Raw genomic sequence first — 18025 nt, forward strand, 5'->3', positions numbered from 1 at the left:
GTGTTCGCATGAGAAAGGTGCAAACTTTTGGTGGTTCGCGCCTTTATCATGCAAACTTTCCGGCCGCGGCAAAATCAGCCACGGTTAGATCACGTAGATTCTATTCTCCAGGAGCATTAATTGCATTGGGCTACTTCATCTGGCATCATGGGCGATACTCAACTTGGGTTTAGGGACGGTCTGGGGACGATAGATGAGCCTCTGAATTTTATGCTGATTACCTCCCAATATATTACAAATAATGAGGGTATCGTTTATTTGGCCTTTGTGGATCACTACACAGCATTTGATTTAATCGGTAGAGAATTGCTCTGCACGATCCTACTAGAATTAGGTTTCAAGGGGAAGATGTTAAGGCTAATGGTAATGTTACATACAAACAATGAATGTGTCCCCAGATACCATTCAGGTCGGCGGTGAACAATCCCCTTAGGCATGCTTAGGGACCTTCAAAGGGATGTGTCTTGGTACCAATTTTGGAGCAAGCAACCCTAGATGTCCCACGTATTGGTTGTAGGAGATTGCCCTTATTGGCTTGTGCAGATGGTGTTGTGCTTCTTGCATGGTCACATAACGACCCACAGAATCTGCTGGACGCGTATGCTGGCTTCATGATTAATAGGAACCTAAAAATAAATATTGTCCAAGTCTTTAATAATGGTGATGGCCAAATCCCCAAGCTATCCACAGTCTCAATATTAAATGGGTGTGCTCTGGAAAGAGTCCACTATTTGGAGTATTTAGGGGTAAGTTTCTCTGTGTGTGGTAATGGTAAATCGCATAGTGGGAAACAAGCGACCAGGATGACGCAAACTATTGGGGAAATTCATCGGTTTGCTAAGAGCATAGGATCTCAGCCGATGGAAACAATGATCAGAGTTGATAAAGCAAAGGCACTTGATATTGGGCCTCATGCTGCAGAGATCTGGGGCACCGAGTCGTGGACTGCTAGAGAACACATTCTGTAGAAATGTATTAACCCTTCCACAGGCTGTGCCCACCTTCTCTGTACACTCAAAGGTCATTATGGGCTTCATTGAGGGTTAGTGTATAATAGCCCCAGCCTCCATGTGGCTTTCCACCTCAGTAAATCCTAAAATTGTATTATCCTGGCAAGTCATTTGATATATATTAGGGAATGCCAGTGTTGTCAAGATAAAATGGCTAATACATGTTAAAAAAGGCCTTAGTCTCGATAAACACTAGTCATTGGTTCAGCCATCCTGATCTTGTGGATAGATCCTGTAGGGGGAAGGCTAAGGTACGGTTACTGATGATGATTGGTTATTTATAACACGCTTAATACCCCAAGGTTTCTAAGCACGGACCCGGGGATCGAACTTGTGGTGTTCTGCGTCGTCTTGCTTCCAAAGTGAGTGTGTTGCCCCTGAGCTATCCTCCCGAGACCTGGAACTATTGAATCATAGAAGAGACAATGTGGACCTCCTGAAGCCCTCTAATAGAGTTCATCCAGTTATATCATCACCATCCAGGTTGCAGCCATATTTGGAACAGTGTTAATCCATTAAGAAACGTTTCAATTTAGTTTTTTAAGATTGCATTTTACTCTGACTGTCACAGTTGTAGGCAAGTGGCTGGGAAAGGAGATTGACTTTCTGATGGGTCCCTTTTGGCCCACTTGTTTGGAAATTGTGAGGCGTTTTCTTTTTTTCTGCCTGACCTACTCATCTATTCAACGTAAAACCTTAAGAACAGATTTTTAAAAAAATAGAGGATTTGATCAATTTAAACCTGAATTGTTGTATTGCCTTATAATGCACACTTTTGCGATAGCTTGGGCGCTAGATGTATTCATCAAAGGTGCAATGTGTACCAGAAAGACCCTCTTGTAAAATGGATTATTATGTATTCAAAAAGCTATGCCTCCCAAAAAGACCCTTATCTAAGATGAACTGTCATGGTTTAATACCGTTATGCTAATTACCCGATGGCATTATTTTTATAATGTTAGATTTTTTTGCTTTTTTAACTTGTAGTTTTATCGTTTTATGTTATTGGTGATAGTTTGCTGTGATTTTTTATGGACATTTTTTATGATTGTGTACTAATCGAAATACACAAGATTGATTGATTCGTGATTCAATGGGTGCCCACATTTTCAGATTCCTTTCTTCTGGAAACTACCTGAATGTTATCACCGATTTTAAACCATAAGGAATTGCTTTTAATAGCATTCAATCTGCTCTTGATATATGTATACTACAAACTGTGTTTTGATGCTTTTGCAACCCTCATCGGAGTCTACATGTATGCTACATATGAAAAATTGGAATATATCTTTCATCAGCGTGAGTGCATGCAAGAGCCCCTATTGTGGCGATGAGGGTGTGGCAATGTATATTACGGAATAAAATGCTCCATACCATACATACAAAGGATAGTACAATTCATCTCAAAGTGATGTAACCTTATGAAGGGACTCAGTCTTCTGCCTCGCTCCTCTATTTTATCACAGCACTCCTTGTGCAGTACATTATATCCCTAGAATGTATGGTAGTGGTACGCTAACCCATATACTACTGCACGTATCATTATGCTGAATACGCTTTTCCTCCAGCTTATCACAGGTGCACACAGAACCTGGGCACTTTACTGCAGTCACAGTCTTCCTGGAAAGAATGCACCTTGGATATCCACAAAGTATAACAAATGTTCCACCTGAGAGGAGCATGCAGACTCATCCAGGGTATCGATTTCTGTTTTTGTGTCAGACACTGGTTTAGGCTGCAAGTACCTAAATACAGTTCAACTAGCTTGGCTTTTTCAGAGAGAAGATCAGGGAACATAGCCTTTCCTGGGAGAACGCATGGCTGCATACTTATCCATCGGGTAAGACGTTATTACATCGCCAGGCTTTGTTTCGCAGAATTTTGACCGAAAAACTCATCGAGAAATATGGGCTGTGGTGTGTGGTTAAAGGGATATAAAGTGTAGGGGGTATGGGGAATAGGGACTAGATAACAGGGAAAGGAGGGTTGGGGGAGAACCCACCAATATTATTTTTTAAATTCAATGAGTTTTTTTCAAGCAAAAACATTTGACAAAATATTCTGTGAAAAAAACCCTGGCGATCTAAAAACATAGCACCTTCTATCGATTTCAAACCTGAGATTTTATTTCTAAAGCACACCAGCACTCTAGAGGTGATCCATAGGGAGATGGGCAAATTGGAGCCAACACAAATTGTACAACATTCAGATGGATATATTGTCGTGTTGTCAATGTATAAAACTGTATGAATGAATACATGCAGGCAAGCACCTTGGTGTACTAGAGTGTATACGTGATGGAAAAGGCAGAGGTCACTTATATTAATGGGTGGGCACTTGACCCCTCCAGGAAGACACCGTGACTTCTGGATTCCTATCTGAAACAGCCAGCAACAGTCTATCAGAGCTGTTTCCAATATGGATAAGTGTGGCAATGATGGATGCCTGCAGCACAGGGTCAGAACCGACACTGACATCTTAGTGTGCACAGTGTATGTAGTATGTACCACCGCTAGGAGGAAATGTGGCTTTTTTCATACATCCAGTTATGCCGTTATGATCAGTTTCAGGTGGATAATATGTGTATAGAAACTTCCTTCTTCATGGATTGTTCTGGAACTTTAAGAACAGGCAAACCTAAAGACCAGTCTAACGTTGGACGAGTGACATTACTGATTTTGGGCTTCCTAAACATTAGAATAGACAACCAGGGCATTAGAACAGATATGGACAATACGTGGCTCTCTCAACTGGCCAGTGAATCCAAGAATGACAGGCCAGATCTCGGAGGCTTCTCAATCCCCCATCACGTGATCTTTGATTTTCAGTTCCTCTCTTGGACTGACCGTTTCCCTTGTACATGTATATCTTGTGGGAGAGCTCCACGCACATCTACAATTGACCACTTATGATTGGGCCACACAACTTTGGAGCTATCTTAAAAGATACAGCCCGGCCGCGAACAACCCTTGAACTAGGAACCCACCACCATCCTATGCCTCATTGTGAATAGCATCAACTAACCTCAGAAGCCAGGTATGGACAAAGTAATGAGCAAACCATGGCTCCCAGAAGACCTGTCCCAATTAAAAGGCTGCTGCAGTATACTGAAAAGACGCTGCAAGATGTCTCAGACTTTGATGACCAGAGTACCTCATTCATCATCAACACGAATGCATCAGAACCAAGAGGATTTGTTAATAGACCTCGGTCAGTGATGCAGAAATCTCAACTAATGGTCAGTTCAGGATCCATAACTGCTTCTGCCCCAGACAATTTCTCTAAGTCATTTCCCAATCTCTGAGAGAAGATCGCAGACCATACTTTAAATAATAAATGGATTCTCCATAGGCCAATATCTTGATGTGTGACCCTCCTCTAGAAGGCGATTCCCCTGAATCAGATGGCGTATTACGAGATGGGGTGATTCCTATGGTGTCCCAGTGCTTAACACTACTGTGGGATGATAACCCAGGTCAGAATGGAAATGTCCAACAAACAGAAAACAGCCATTGATATGTATAACACTGTATCGATCAAGCTTGGAATTTCATTTCTGAACCCTACATCCCAAAGGGTGACCCTCCCCAAGAAGGGGCTTCCCGTCAATTGGATGCACATTACAAGATAGAGGTTTTCCTATGGTGCCCCAAGGGCCTGTACCTTGGATTAAATCCCAAGTCAGAACATCTACATACAAGCCTGTACATAGCTTTCTTCATAAAAGTGGCCAAAAAAACAAACATAACGCCAAAGTGGTAAAGCGGGTAAGTCCAATTATGGACCCACTTAATGAGGCTCCCTGAGCTCCTGCAGCGCATTCACTCTTCAGGGGCTGCATCTCCAAAGCTGCTACTTCATGCACACCAAGGGCCGTGCTCTTGCGCCGACTGCTGCTACTTTGCCAATGCTCACCACCAGCTCGGAGCTCTGTCTTGAGACGGCTGCAAATCACCCAGTGTGCACTCTTGGCCTGAAATAAACTATGCTTAGACGCTGACGCGTATCTTAGAGCATCACAACTGAAGAACCGCAACACCAAGATACCGGCCCATCTTTTCTCCTCCAAACTGCGAGCTTGTCCCCCCCAGTTGAATCCGCCTTTCGAACTACCACCTTCGGCTATCCTGACAACTCAAGCGCACCGATGTTTGAACTCAGAGCCCTTATAAGCTTGCAATATTGTCTCCTGAAAGCCGTGCATCTGTGGTCTTGATCTTGAGTTATATGTTGCGTATGCAGTGCTTGCTGTGACTCATGCGTGTAAGAGAGACGCAGGAAGGACATACATGCAATCACTGTCTTCACTGCCAGTGTTGATACTGCGTATATCAGAAGTCATGTGTGATGCAATTCCAGTATGCTGCACGTCGAAGGATCCGGATGTTGAGTCAAGCTATTGGCCAAGCTATCCTAACCATAGTCATGCTCGTAGAGCAACAATGGGGCTGTGAGGGTGAGAAGTGCTGAGTAAGCAGACTGAGGATCTAGACTCCTGTATATACATATTTACTGGACTGGATCACTGGTTTGTGCAATGGAAAATAGGCCAACTCTGTGTCATTACTTCATTATTCCAACCAAACACAGTTATGACATTTGGCCCTTAAAGACTGCCAACAAGTTACTATCTCCCATAAAAATCACACTTTCTAGTCATTCACTTTGAAATGTCTTTAAAACCTTTTACCTTGCATGACTCTCATGCAGACTTGTCGGATGTGCTGATCGCTTGGTTCTCTGCCCTGGGGGATAATGCAAACAATGATGAGTGACGTGTACCACTGAAGCTAGCATCATCGCAGATGGAAGAGCGCCTGTGTCAGCTAGGAGCTACTTACAGCTGGACCCTGACTGCCTGGCAGGCCGGGCACACCCTGTTCACCTTGCACACCACGGGGTCCAGGGGATCCTTGCGGTCCTTCGATGCCAGGCTGCCCGCGGCTCCCCTCCGGGCCTCGATTTCCAGGCTCACCAGGATTGCCAGCCTAAACAAGGAGATTTACACGACATCACAGGCAGTATTGGCAGCAGAAGCTCAGAATGTCTCTCAGCATGCAAGTTAAAAAGATTTGTGACTAATAAGGTGTGCTCTTCTTAATAAGGGTCAGCAAAAAATTGTCCTATCAGTGTTGACTGATACCCTGGGCTTCCCACAAGCAAATGAAAATACCATAAAAGGTCACCAGTAAGAATAATTGATGAATTTGTTGGCCATGCAGCTATCCTGATGCAGATAAGGACGATAGGAGCGGGGTACATCCACAAGGAAGAGGTCTGACAACGTGTGTGTGAGGGAGGGAGGGGGTTGTGTTTCTCTTGTGCTTACCCATCTAACACGACCCAGAACGTGCACATTTTTCAGTGGTCCACCGACCCTCTTCTTCTGAAAACTCTAGCCACATCTGACCATCAACCACAACATATGTGGCACTTTCCCCACTTCCCATGCAATCAGCAACTTTGTAATAACATATTTGATTAGGTCATTTTTCCTTTCCAGGCATTAATGTGATCAATTCTATTTCATCGTGCAGTGCCTTGAGGAGGGTCTTAAAATATTAAAGAAACATTGGTTGAAGATTCTCCATTTTTACCTTGATTTTTTACCTTAGCTTAAAGTGTGAGTGTGGCCAGCAGCTCCTTCACTGTGTGTCTGGCTATTGCTGTGCCTGGCTATAGTTGTGCCTGACTATTGCTGTGATTGGCTATAGTTGTGCCTGGCTATTGTTGTGGCTGACTATTTCTGTGCCTGGCTATGGTTGTGCCCGGCTACGGTTTTGGCTGGCTGTGGTTGTGCCTGGCTATTGCTGTGCCTGGCTATGGTTGTGCTTGGCTATGGTTTTGCCTGGCTATGGTTGTGCCTCGCTATTGTTGTGCCTTGCTATGGTTGTGCCTGGCTATTGCTGTGCCTGGCAATGGCTGTGTCTGGCTATTGCTGTGCGTGGCTATGGTTGTACCTAGTTATGGTTGTGCCTGGCTATTGTTGTGCCTGGCTATTGTTGTGTCTGGCTATGGTTGTGCCTGGCTATGGTTGTGCCTGGCTATTGCTGTGCCTGGCTATGGTTGTGCCTCACTATTGTTGTGCCTTGCTATTGTTGTGCCTTGCTATGGTTGTGCCTGGCTATTGCTGTGCCTGGCAATGGCTGTGTCTGGCTATTGAGGGGCCTGGCTATGGTTGTGCCTGGCTGTGCCTGCCTATTGCTGTGCGTGGCTATGGTTGTACCTAGTTATGGTTGTGCCTGGCTATTGTTGTGTCTGGCTATGGTTGTGCCTGGCTATGGTTGTGCCTGGCTATTGTTGTGTCTGGCTATGGTTGTGCCTGGCTATGGTTGTGCCTGGCTATTGTTGTGTCTGGCTATGGTTGTGCCTGGCTATGGTTGTGCCTGGCTATTGCTGTGCCTGGCTATGGTTGTGCCTCACTATTGTTGTGCCTTGCTATTGTTGTGCCTTGCTATGGTTGTGCCTGGCTATTGCTGTGCCTGGCAATGGCTGTGTCTGGCTATTGAGGGGCCTGGCTATGGTTGTGCCTGGCTGTGCCTGCCTATTGCTGTGCGTGGCTATGGTTGTACCTAGTTATGGTTGTGCCTGGCTATTGTTGTGTCTGGCTATGGTTGTGCCTGGCTATGGTTGTGCCTGGCTATTGTTGTGTCTGGCTATGGTTGTGCCTGGCTATGGTTGTGCCTGGCTATTGTTGTGTCTGGCTATGGTTGTGCCTGGCTATGGTTGTGCCTGGCTATTGCTGTGCCTGGCTATGGTTGTGCCTCACTATTGTTGTGCCTTGCTATTGTTGTGCCTTGCTATGGTTGTGCCTGGCTATTGCTGTGCCTGGCAATGGCTGTGTCTGGCTATTGAGGGGCCTGGCTATGGTTGTGCCTGGCTGTGCCTGCCTATTGCTGTGCCTGGCTATGGTTGTGCCTGGCTACAGTTGTTCACAAAAAAATTGAACTACGTCCTAATACTTTTAGTGCTGTTGGTAACTAATGGCAAAGGTAAAGGTTCCTCAATTTTGGAGAATGTCCTACTCTTTTCCCTACCCATGTTTCCAATACTGAAACATCCCTGCATTGACAAAAGAGAAAACGTCGAGGCACACCGGTGGGACGCCAAAGGTTTTGCCTTGAGAGGGCATTCATAATCCAAATACCATGAAGGTATTAGAAATGGTCTTCACTGCAAAAGATATGTCAGGACAAAAGGTGATAGGCTGAATGGCCAGGTTTCCCCTGATTACTACATCTTAATAAACGATTGTGAATGGATAGAACAGCTTCCGAGTAGAGGCAGTGGGGGCTAAAGGTCACAGATCATTCATGGGAAGTGGAAACACACATTTACAAAGCCCACAGAAAATGCCACCTTCCATGTCCCTGGCAGAGGGGTGGGGGAGGTGGACGTTATGGCCGAAGGAGGAGTGCCCCAAGACACCAGAGCAGCACCCCTGCATGCCCCACACACCATTAATGATTGCCCCGGTAGCTTTTGGTGTTAAAGCACTACCTGGAATAAAAAAAACACTAATGGTGGTACAAAAGGACCTTTCGTGTGCACCAATAAATACCAAGTACCTACAATAGGTGACAAAATTGCATCACCTGTGTGCCATAACTAACTGTGGTGCTAAAGTGCCATCTATGAGTCAAACCTAACTGTGGCTCCAGAGGTCAGTATATGAGTCCAAACTGATTGGGAAGCTGTAGCACCATCTACGAGCCAAAGGTATGTATCCTCACTATTAGAGCCCTCGCTAGGAGTCAACACCGATTGTGGTACAGAAGCAGCACCCATCAGCCAGCAACGAGTGTTGTACTAACTTGCTTTCTGTGAGCCAAAACTAAATGTGGAACCACAGCTCCACTTATGTGCCAAAATGAATTGTGGTGCTACGAGGCTAAGCATATTGTGGCAATGGTGCCTGATTTAGGAGCTAAAACTAGTTGCTGTATTGAAGCTCCAGCAATGATGCAAAACCAATTGGGAGTTAAAGCACCATACATCAGCTAAAACCAGTGTTGGCACGGACGTGCCATCTAGGAGACAAAACTAATTGTGACACTCACGGCCCGATTCATGGAATATTTGCCGGGTTCAAAGTGAATTTACACGGCTGAAAAGTGACTTTGCACTGCTGACACAAATCCTGATTCATGGAACCGTGGAAAGTGTATTTTTGCCGTGCAAAGTCGGGGCCAAGTCATTTTGAACTGCCGGAAGTTGCCCCCGGACTAGTAATAGTTACCGGCACCTAACTTCCTCGTGCCACTGGGACATTACAAGTCTCGGGGGACCGGGAGCTAGGTGCTGGTAAAATGTTGTTCGCCATTCCCGTGGAGTCCAGTACTCCACGGGAATGGGTGCACAGAAGCACTGGCATCGTTGTTAACGGTGCCAGTGCTTCCGTGATGGGTCTGCCTACCATGGTCGCTGTGCTCGGCGGCTCTGGCCGGGCCAGAAACAACGGTTCATGTGAGCTTACCGGCACCCTTGTTTCCAGACCCGCAGGGTCAGAATGAGGCCCATTGAACAGTAAAGACTTTTGGGAGGTACTCCAAGAATCAACAGCCTTCAGCCAGTAAAGGTACCTTAGGGTACCCGATACATTTTTCAAAAAGTAATTTTGAACTGCAAAAATGACTATGCGCTGACTTTGCCCGGACTTTGCACTGCAAAAATACATTTTGCACAGTTCCATGAGTCAGGGTTTGTGCCGGCAGTGCAAAGTCACTTTTCAGCAGTGCAAATTTACTTTGAACCAGGAAAATATTCCATGAATCGTGCCCTAAGTGTCACCTATGAACCGAAACTGGTGCTAAAGTTATACCTTTGCCCTGAAACAAGTTGTTGAGCTAAAGAACCATCTTTGAGCCAAAACTAAATTTGGTACGAAACTGCCAAATATGAACCAAAACTTTGTAGCCTTACACTGAGCCAAAAGAAATCCTTAGGCTAACACGCCATGCGCGAGGGAACACTATTTTTTTGGTTTGGTGCTAAAGTGCCATGTATGAGTCACACCTAATTTGACCATGGCTGACGACAACCGTTGCCAAAAATCAGGAATGTCCGACTATGATATAAGTCCTTTATAACGCGTCTGTACACAAGTGTAGACTATGGTTTCCAATGGTCAGTGGTTGGTGGTGGTTGACCATGGTTGGAGTTGTAGTCCATCCTAGTGCATGCTCACTGCCTCACTCTAAAAAACCTACACCACTAAAAATGCTCGCCTCTAAAATGGTTGCTAACCGAGAAACAAGGCAGTGCAGCCAAAAAACACCCATCTATCCCTGCTTTCCCACAAGTCATCCCTCATATCTAGAGTACTGCAAAGCAAAGATATTGGTGCATGCAGGTGCCAAAACTAAAAAGGCGTGATATTCTAGCAGCTCTGATGCTGCACCTCTTGAAACACGGGCCTGTTTGATGGACCTGGCAGCTTTTATTTGCCTTCCAGCAGCACAGTCGGATAGCTCAGGGGCAACGTGCTCGCCTTGGAAGCAAGACTACTCGGAGCACCACAGGTTCGATCCCCGGGTCCGTGCTTTGCAACCTCTGGGTATTAAGCGCGTTATAAATAATCTGTCATATCACGTGTATATGGCAAGCCTCCAGATAGCGAATCCGACCTAATGCCTTTTCAGGGCTTTCTGCATGAGTAGAATACTCTCTGTCAGTGTTAGACGCAGGGAGAATTTAGTGATACATGTGTCCTTTGTGCATTTTCTGGTTGTTTATATTTTAAAAGCAGTTTGTTGCTCTCCACCATATTAGTTAATCTACACGCAAGAAGCAAACCTCCAAATAAAAATAGGCAGCGGTAGCGACAGTGAATAATGATTCAAAGGTTTATTTTTTACTTCCGCTGAGAGAGTGATTTCACAGTCGGTCACACAAGGGACTTTTTTTGTAGAGTTGCTGCATAATGCATTCAGCTGGTAATCAGGTTTCATGCTCTAAACAAAAAGGCGGTGGGTATTTCTGAAAGCTGTGTTGGCTTTCATGCCTTGCCAATTGCCGGGGCTGCTGAGACCTTCTGGGGTCTATTGGATCTGTGCTTCTAATGCATTCCACTGGAAGAAAGGGGAGACCAAAGCCAAAAGAGGGGACATGGGGAGGTTATCTCCTTTTCAGCCTGAAAGAAAGCATGGCTTTGCTAAAGCAACTGGGGACTGGTCTGTGCAGAGTATATGATGAGTGTGCTTGCACTCAAGTAGAAACTGTGCCGGAATAATGAGTTGCTCTTGAAAATGCAAGCCTCTGAGTTCGTGATTTCAGTGCAACTCATGGCTATTTCAGGTAACATTGACACGGGCTTCATGAAATCATTCCGCTGAGTCCTCATGTGCCCTGAAATCCTCTCTACAGTTGCTTTAGGTTGCACATAAAGTGTTTTGCAGTCTTCTTTCTGCTTTTATTGCCTAGACAATAAATCCCAAATCCCAATTCTGGAGATGGAAGAGTTGTTCCAAGTTCTAATACAATGGGAAACTCGCTCCAACTCAGTTCCAAAAGGTTCACCTGCAGAATGAATTCAGGAAAAGATCGAAAGGCTTGCCTCAGATTAGGAAAGCTCATGAGCAAGATTATTCTTGGGGCAAAGTGGGGGTGGCCAGGGAATACTGCTATCCGAGAGCAGACTGCACCCAGATTGTGGGATCATTGCAGTAATGTTTGGAAACGTTCTGAGTAGTGGGCGAGGTACATACTGAGAACATATGACCCTTGTTACACACCTTCTGCTTAGCCTCAGGCCCATAACTCAGGTGCAGGCCAATAACACCCATAACAGCCCCTCTACTCTGGGCTCAAGCCAATAACCCCCAACAGCCCCATCACTCATATAGTGCATTAGCAAATGCTTTAGGTTGTCCATCTCCGGACCTCGAGGGCCGGGATCCTTATGGGTTTTCAGGATATCACGCATTAATATTCATGAGGAAAAATGTGCATCCATTTAGAATCATTGTATGCAAATTCATCTCATGCATATTAATGAGGGGTGCCCTGAAAACCCAACATGGATCTGCCGCTCGAGGCTTGGAGTTGGACAACCCTGAGCTAGAGAGTCCTGCATTAAGATTTTGCCCTCAAATAGATAAACTACCCGTGCTAAGTGACCACTGACCACCAGAGGCCATATTAGAGACGTAACTTACCAAATAAAAACAAGCAGCGGTAAGGACACTGAACATTGATTTAAGCAGTTTGTTTTGTGCTTCCGCTGAAGGCGTAATATCACATCCAGCCACGCACAGGACTTTTTTGAAGACTTTCTGCATAATGCATTGATCTTTTATGATGTGCTGCTGTATAATGCACTGAGCAAAGATTCAGGTTTTATGCTCAAACCAAAAAGCGTTGGTTTGCTCTGCCAACTGTGTTTGCATGTGTGCCATAAGCTACGGGTTTCATGCCTTGCCAATTGCCAGAGCTGCTGGGACCTTCTGGGGTCTTGTTTGTTATTGGGAGGACATAGTCAATGAATAGTTAAATTAGCGGGTATGCCTTAAGTGCCCGGCTATTATGCAAGTCTATGCAAAAAGGACGAGCATACCCATCCTTGGCACTTAGGGTCCTGAAGGCAGCAGAAATGCATCCTTGCCAGCCCAGTACCCACTGGTTCACCCAGCTTGACCTGGAAAGCACCCCGGGCCCCTGTCTCTGTGTGGCAACTCAAACTAAGCTAATAAAATGGGCATGCGATGCGAAATGACCTCTGTATAAGAACTGAATGATTGAATGGAATGTAAATAGATTCCTGCACTCTACTTTCATTGGAATAACATTGATTGTACTCACCGATCCCTTGGCACCAGGATTCCCAACATCACCCTGCGGAAAAAAGATATTAAGGCAATAAGGTTAACACTGCCCAATGAACAACATCCTTAAACATTAAACATGCTGGCGTTGGCTAAACACATTTATATATGTGGTGGAGGCCGGACTGGTGATAAGCTTTGAAATGTAGTTGCTGTGCACTGACACGTTATCAGCATGATGTCCATTTGCTGAAGTGCATCTTTGGGCATAAGGGGACCAACAGCAATATGCAGTCACACACACAACCCCACCCACATGATGGCACACGTATTGCAGCATTAAAAATATCCACAAACTCATTGGACTGAATGGTACGCATTGCACAAGGGACAAATACGAGAATTACTAAAATCACTGCGAGAAATGCTGCTAGCATCTTGAGGGCATGCATTAACTCGCTCAATACCAAAGCGCATGTTTTCAGTTCTCGCCACAGAAATGTTGGAACCACAAAATCTAGTAAAGATTTAGCGGTGGATCTCCATAAGCCCAGATCAGGTATAAAGCGCCTCCTACTGATGTCAAAATGTCTCCAAACCCCCCAGCTTCATTATAGAACTGGTGGAAAAGCCTGTGTACATGGGCCAAAGTTGTGTTAGATGGAAAATAATTGTATTTACAGAAAGCCCTCTGTATGGGGAAAAATAAAGTAATTGATTCCTAAGGCAACACCTCCCTCTAGCGGTGACAACAGGCGAAGGGGGCAGTCTCTACTGCGCGTGACTGCATCGGTCAAACATACACCTGGCCTTTTGTTATTGTAAGATGAGCAGACGTGTAACAAGTGTGCACTGGTCTCTATCCAGCCAGGTCCACATGTGAACAAACCCACTGCGTACTAGCAGTAGGTCGTCAATGACTTACCGACTCCCACTAGAAGACACACTGATCCATCCCCGGAGTCCATGAAAAAGCTTGGAAACACATGTGTCATGGACAGCCAAGATGGCAGGTCCCTGGAAGCACAAGCCTGTGCTTGCCAGCTAATGGGGCTCATCCTAATTTGAAAACTTTATGCCAAAGTGATGCCCGAAACAGAGGCTGCATCACAAAGAGCAGCCAACATTTGAGGGAAATACATTCTGTTTCCCTATCGCCTTCCTTGACAAATCGGATGGGGGTGGGGCGATAACTTGAAGACCACTGATGGGTCACCGGCCACATATGACACAAAGGAATCAAGGTGCCAAGGCCTTGCTATGACTCTCCATGAGAGCGAAATACATGAGTTCATAGATGAGGGTGACACTCAGGATAAGCAGAAACATAGCATAACTCATACATTATGCAGGACAGGAAAAGGTCTACAGTGCATCCTAGTAAATGGGCAATAATCACTTGAATGTAAGATATCATATTCCGACAGAGAATGTCACCTCCCTGGCTGTAGCTGACAATTGTTTCTAATGAGACACTATGGCCTGAAGTGGTGGGCCGACCTTGTCGGTAATTACCCGCCACCCACGTTAAGGGCCCAAGCAAAGCGAGGGTCCTTTAACAAGGGCAGCGGTGCTGTTACCGACAGGGTCGACCCGCCGCCAAAGGGCATATCGCCATTAGCACCCACGTAGTTCTCTACACAGGTGCCCATGGTGTCTTTTACAAAAATGTTTACCTTTTTCTGCACAGCCCTTCACAGCGTCCGTGGTTGACAGTGCGTTTGCAATGTTGTTGACTTTGGCGTCATCAGCATTGACAACGGACACTGGGAACCACGACGCAGCGCTGGCCAGTGTAGAAAATGTACGTTCTTTTTGTTTTTTTCTTAGCACCAGCATAGGTAACTACATTGGTGCTGGGTGGTGGGGGGTGAAGGAAGGAGGAGCGGGGAAGAGAAGGCACACTGGTCAGCAGCACCCAGTCAGTTCGGAATGCGGGCTTGCACCTTATCGAGCATCCTGATTGGCCAGCGCCCCCTCCAGGGGGCTAATGTAGAATATTACTCGTCGTATTTCTCTTGATGGGCGAGGTCTCCAAATACTAGAGTTTCAGCCATCCTATAAACTCAGCCCAAAATTTACATGAAAATACGTTAACAAAGGAGAAAGCCCCATGGGCAAATCAGTCTCGCCCCTGGCCCTAATAAGGTAACAATGACAGCATTCTGATTGGTAAATACCATCCATGACTACACTTCAAAATGAAAGGCATTCCTGCTGTGCCCTGCACATCCAGTCTCAGATCTGCGCAGACTGTATCCGGGACCACCGATAAATATATGTCCCCTTTCCCGTGGAGCCGAGCACTGGCTGCGTGGGGTCAGGCAGAAGCCAAGATCAGCCACGTATGTGAGAAATGCATATGTTTGTGTCTGATGACCTCACACTTGCATGCAGTCTGACACAGAGGCATTTCCTAGCCTTGCACATGGAAAGCTATGCCAAAAAGAAAAACTGGCACCAATATCATTGAAACATATAAGGCATGGGGTGGCAGCCTCAAGACATACCATGCTATTTACCGCCAATACTGACTGGAAATGGAGGGCACATCAACACCAGAAAGTAAGAAAACCTAGCACCTTGTTGTAGCTGTAGGAAGCAGAAGGGCAACATCAGTGCCCTGCCCGATTATGCTGTGTTTGCGTGATGCCAGTCAGGCACTAGGAGCCACCCACAGGTCAGTGGTCAGAACAGCACCCCCTGTCCCCCTAAAAGAACTACACGTGGCACTTTGGAGGCAGAAGGAAGGGCAGGAGTTGGGAGAGCCACAACTAGAGACTGGAATCTGAAACAAAAGCATAAACCACAGACCAACTTTGCACTATGTTGGCAGTGGAAAGCAACACAGTGCCAGCTGCAGCTCGTAACTCGTTTATCAAAAAGTCGACTTATCACCACAATCTGTACCCTCGTGAGCACGTGCCTCAATACAGAAGGCCTCTTCATTGGTTACCTGTTTCTCATGGAATCAATCACAACATTCTCTCCCTAACACACAAGTGTATGACAAGTAGGGCCCTCCGTCTATCTTACAAATCAGTTGCAAATGGCCCCTATTACTTGTACTCTTCGATCCAATGATCGCACCAAACGTAATATACCAAGGTTTGAATTGAAAAACTTTGGTGGTGGAAGCTTTTTCGATCTTTGCTCGCAGTTTGTGGAAAACCATTCCCATCTCAATGCGCAAAGTTTCATCTTTTAATTGTTTTAGGAAGGCTATTGTTTTAATTAGGCTAGACAGAGGTGCAAGTATTCGGGAACACATGCAGGGTCACCGAATATTCCCACAAGGGATTGATACAATCAGTTGCAGACAAGAGTGGCAAGTGCCAGGAGATGGATTGTATGCCGTTGCAGCCATCTGATTTAGTGACTTATCACTCGATAACAAAGAAACCACTGAGGTATGTTCTTTCAGGAACTACAAGAAACAGAACCCCTCATTTCTGAAACCAACAAAATCTATATGTGTGTTATACCAAAGAAATGTATGCATGAATTGTAAATTTGAATCAATTTGACATACAAAACAATGTATTAAGTGTCTTGATAAAGCCCAAGAAAGGGGGCAAAACAATAGTATGTGCGGGGAAATGTTGGCACAAGTTTATTTAAGAATGACGCAAATTGATCCAAAAAGTCACTATAGGCACATGCTCAATAATGTATGACACTAAGTGAAGTTTTTCTCTTTTCTATGATGAATGTGGAATTATGTGAATTAAAATATAACATTGTATAAACACCAACAAGCGTGTACCTCACAATCATTATAGGACTGGGAACTTGTGAGGAATTCTAATTTGAATGCGCATAGGCTCACATAGGATACCCCCTTCTTCACACTTAACCCACATAACAGGCCAACAGGTTAATATTGCTCTCTATGGGGACATGCAGCCACTGACCTCCAACTAACTTGGACCAGTCAGTTATCAAGTCAATACTAGAACACAAAGTAGCAAAAACAGATCAACAAAGGGTAGAGCGCACAGACTGATAATATTCACCAGAAGCTATTAAAACCTCCTTTTTTAACTCAAATGACTATGATATATGATATTTTATTCATACCGTGCCCATACACAAGTGTTGAATAGATCGTTGAATATGGTCTCCTGCACCTCTGGGTATATCTGGCCTTTTTCTGAATCTTTTTTTTAAATTATTTGTATTTAATCAAATAGATTTTTACAAAATGTGCTTTTGTCGTAAACTTCTCGTAAAAGACCCAGTCTCACTAAAAATGTACCCTCGTTTTCGACTATGGCCTCTGCAGATTTACTGCTTCCAATATCTTGTAGGTTGCTATTTGCCATTGTGTCTTGTCTCCTCCGATTAAACGAGCCCAACATGTTTGTTCGTCCGCAATAGTAAAGTCCGAGAAGATAGGTCTTAGGTATCATTCTCTTAAATGTTGGTTGGTGGCACATTTTAGAAGTATGTGACGAATAGATTATTGTTCTTGTGAATTGCAGAAGCGGCAAAGGTTAGATGCTGCTTTGCCTCTAATTGCCAAGATCTCATTTGTAGGCAGCAGATTGAGGCGAGCACGTAACAGCATGTCTCTCCCCTTCCTACATGGAAATTATTTGATGTATTCTTGGAGCTCATTTACTCTTTTGACATTTGGCGGCAGATGTGTAGTTAATTTGTTTTTCCCTGCAATTTCCAAAGTCAGTATCCAATCAAGCTCTCTTACTTTTGTGAGAATTTTCTTCGGGTTGTTGATTAGTGTTTCTTCGTCAGCCTGTATTTGTTCTAGCACTCTAGTGTTCTCTTTTTTCCATTGGGTGAACCTTTTTGTGCTTTTTTGTTCTATTTCCTGGTTTATTAGGTTGTAAATTGACAGAGGATCCACCATCCGGCATTTCCTATATAGCATTAATGTTGACTGCTCCACTGTGCCTTTAAGAGACGGCAGGCTTAGCTCTTTGCAGATCAAAGCACCTGGCGTTGAATTCGGTAACATGAGCAATTTTCTCCAAAACTTTGCCTCCATTTTTGACCAGATGTTCGTTGGCAGATTTATCATTGCAACTCCTCCATATGTTAATGTTGGCATCACCTTTTTCTTATAGAATTCTCGTACTGGAATCAATGAGTATCTGCCAAGTTCTTTGTCTATAGCCCTTGCTTGGACTGCCATTTTGTTGACTTTTGATATTAATGATACTTGCATGGCTTTGTCTTGGTTTGTGGAGTCTAGGATGACTCCTAGATATTTGAAGTCGAGAACTTTTTCGA

General features: G+C 44.9%; 1 protein-coding gene across 1 annotated transcript in view; it reads right to left on the minus strand.

Annotated features, from left to right (window-relative positions):
• COL9A1 (collagen type IX alpha 1 chain) overlaps nucleotides 1-18025 on the minus strand; it is a 334451-nt gene that overhangs the window by 14474 nt on the left and 301952 nt on the right. Inside the window, exons 33-35 of the mRNA XM_069606207.1 lie at nucleotides 12810-12842; nucleotides 5852-5998; nucleotides 5701-5755 (exon numbers count right to left, since the gene is read on the minus strand). Coding sequence (XP_069462308.1) covers nucleotides 5701-5755; nucleotides 5852-5998; nucleotides 12810-12842 — 235 coding nt within the window. The remainder of the gene's footprint in view (nucleotides 1-5700; nucleotides 5756-5851; nucleotides 5999-12809; nucleotides 12843-18025) is intronic.

The sequence above is a fragment of the Ambystoma mexicanum genome, chromosome 4p (assembly GCF_040938575.1).
Source record: "Ambystoma mexicanum isolate Mex_15411 chromosome 4p, UKY_AmexF1_1, whole genome shotgun sequence".
Classification (NCBI taxonomy): domain Eukaryota; kingdom Metazoa; phylum Chordata; class Amphibia; order Caudata; family Ambystomatidae; genus Ambystoma; species Ambystoma mexicanum.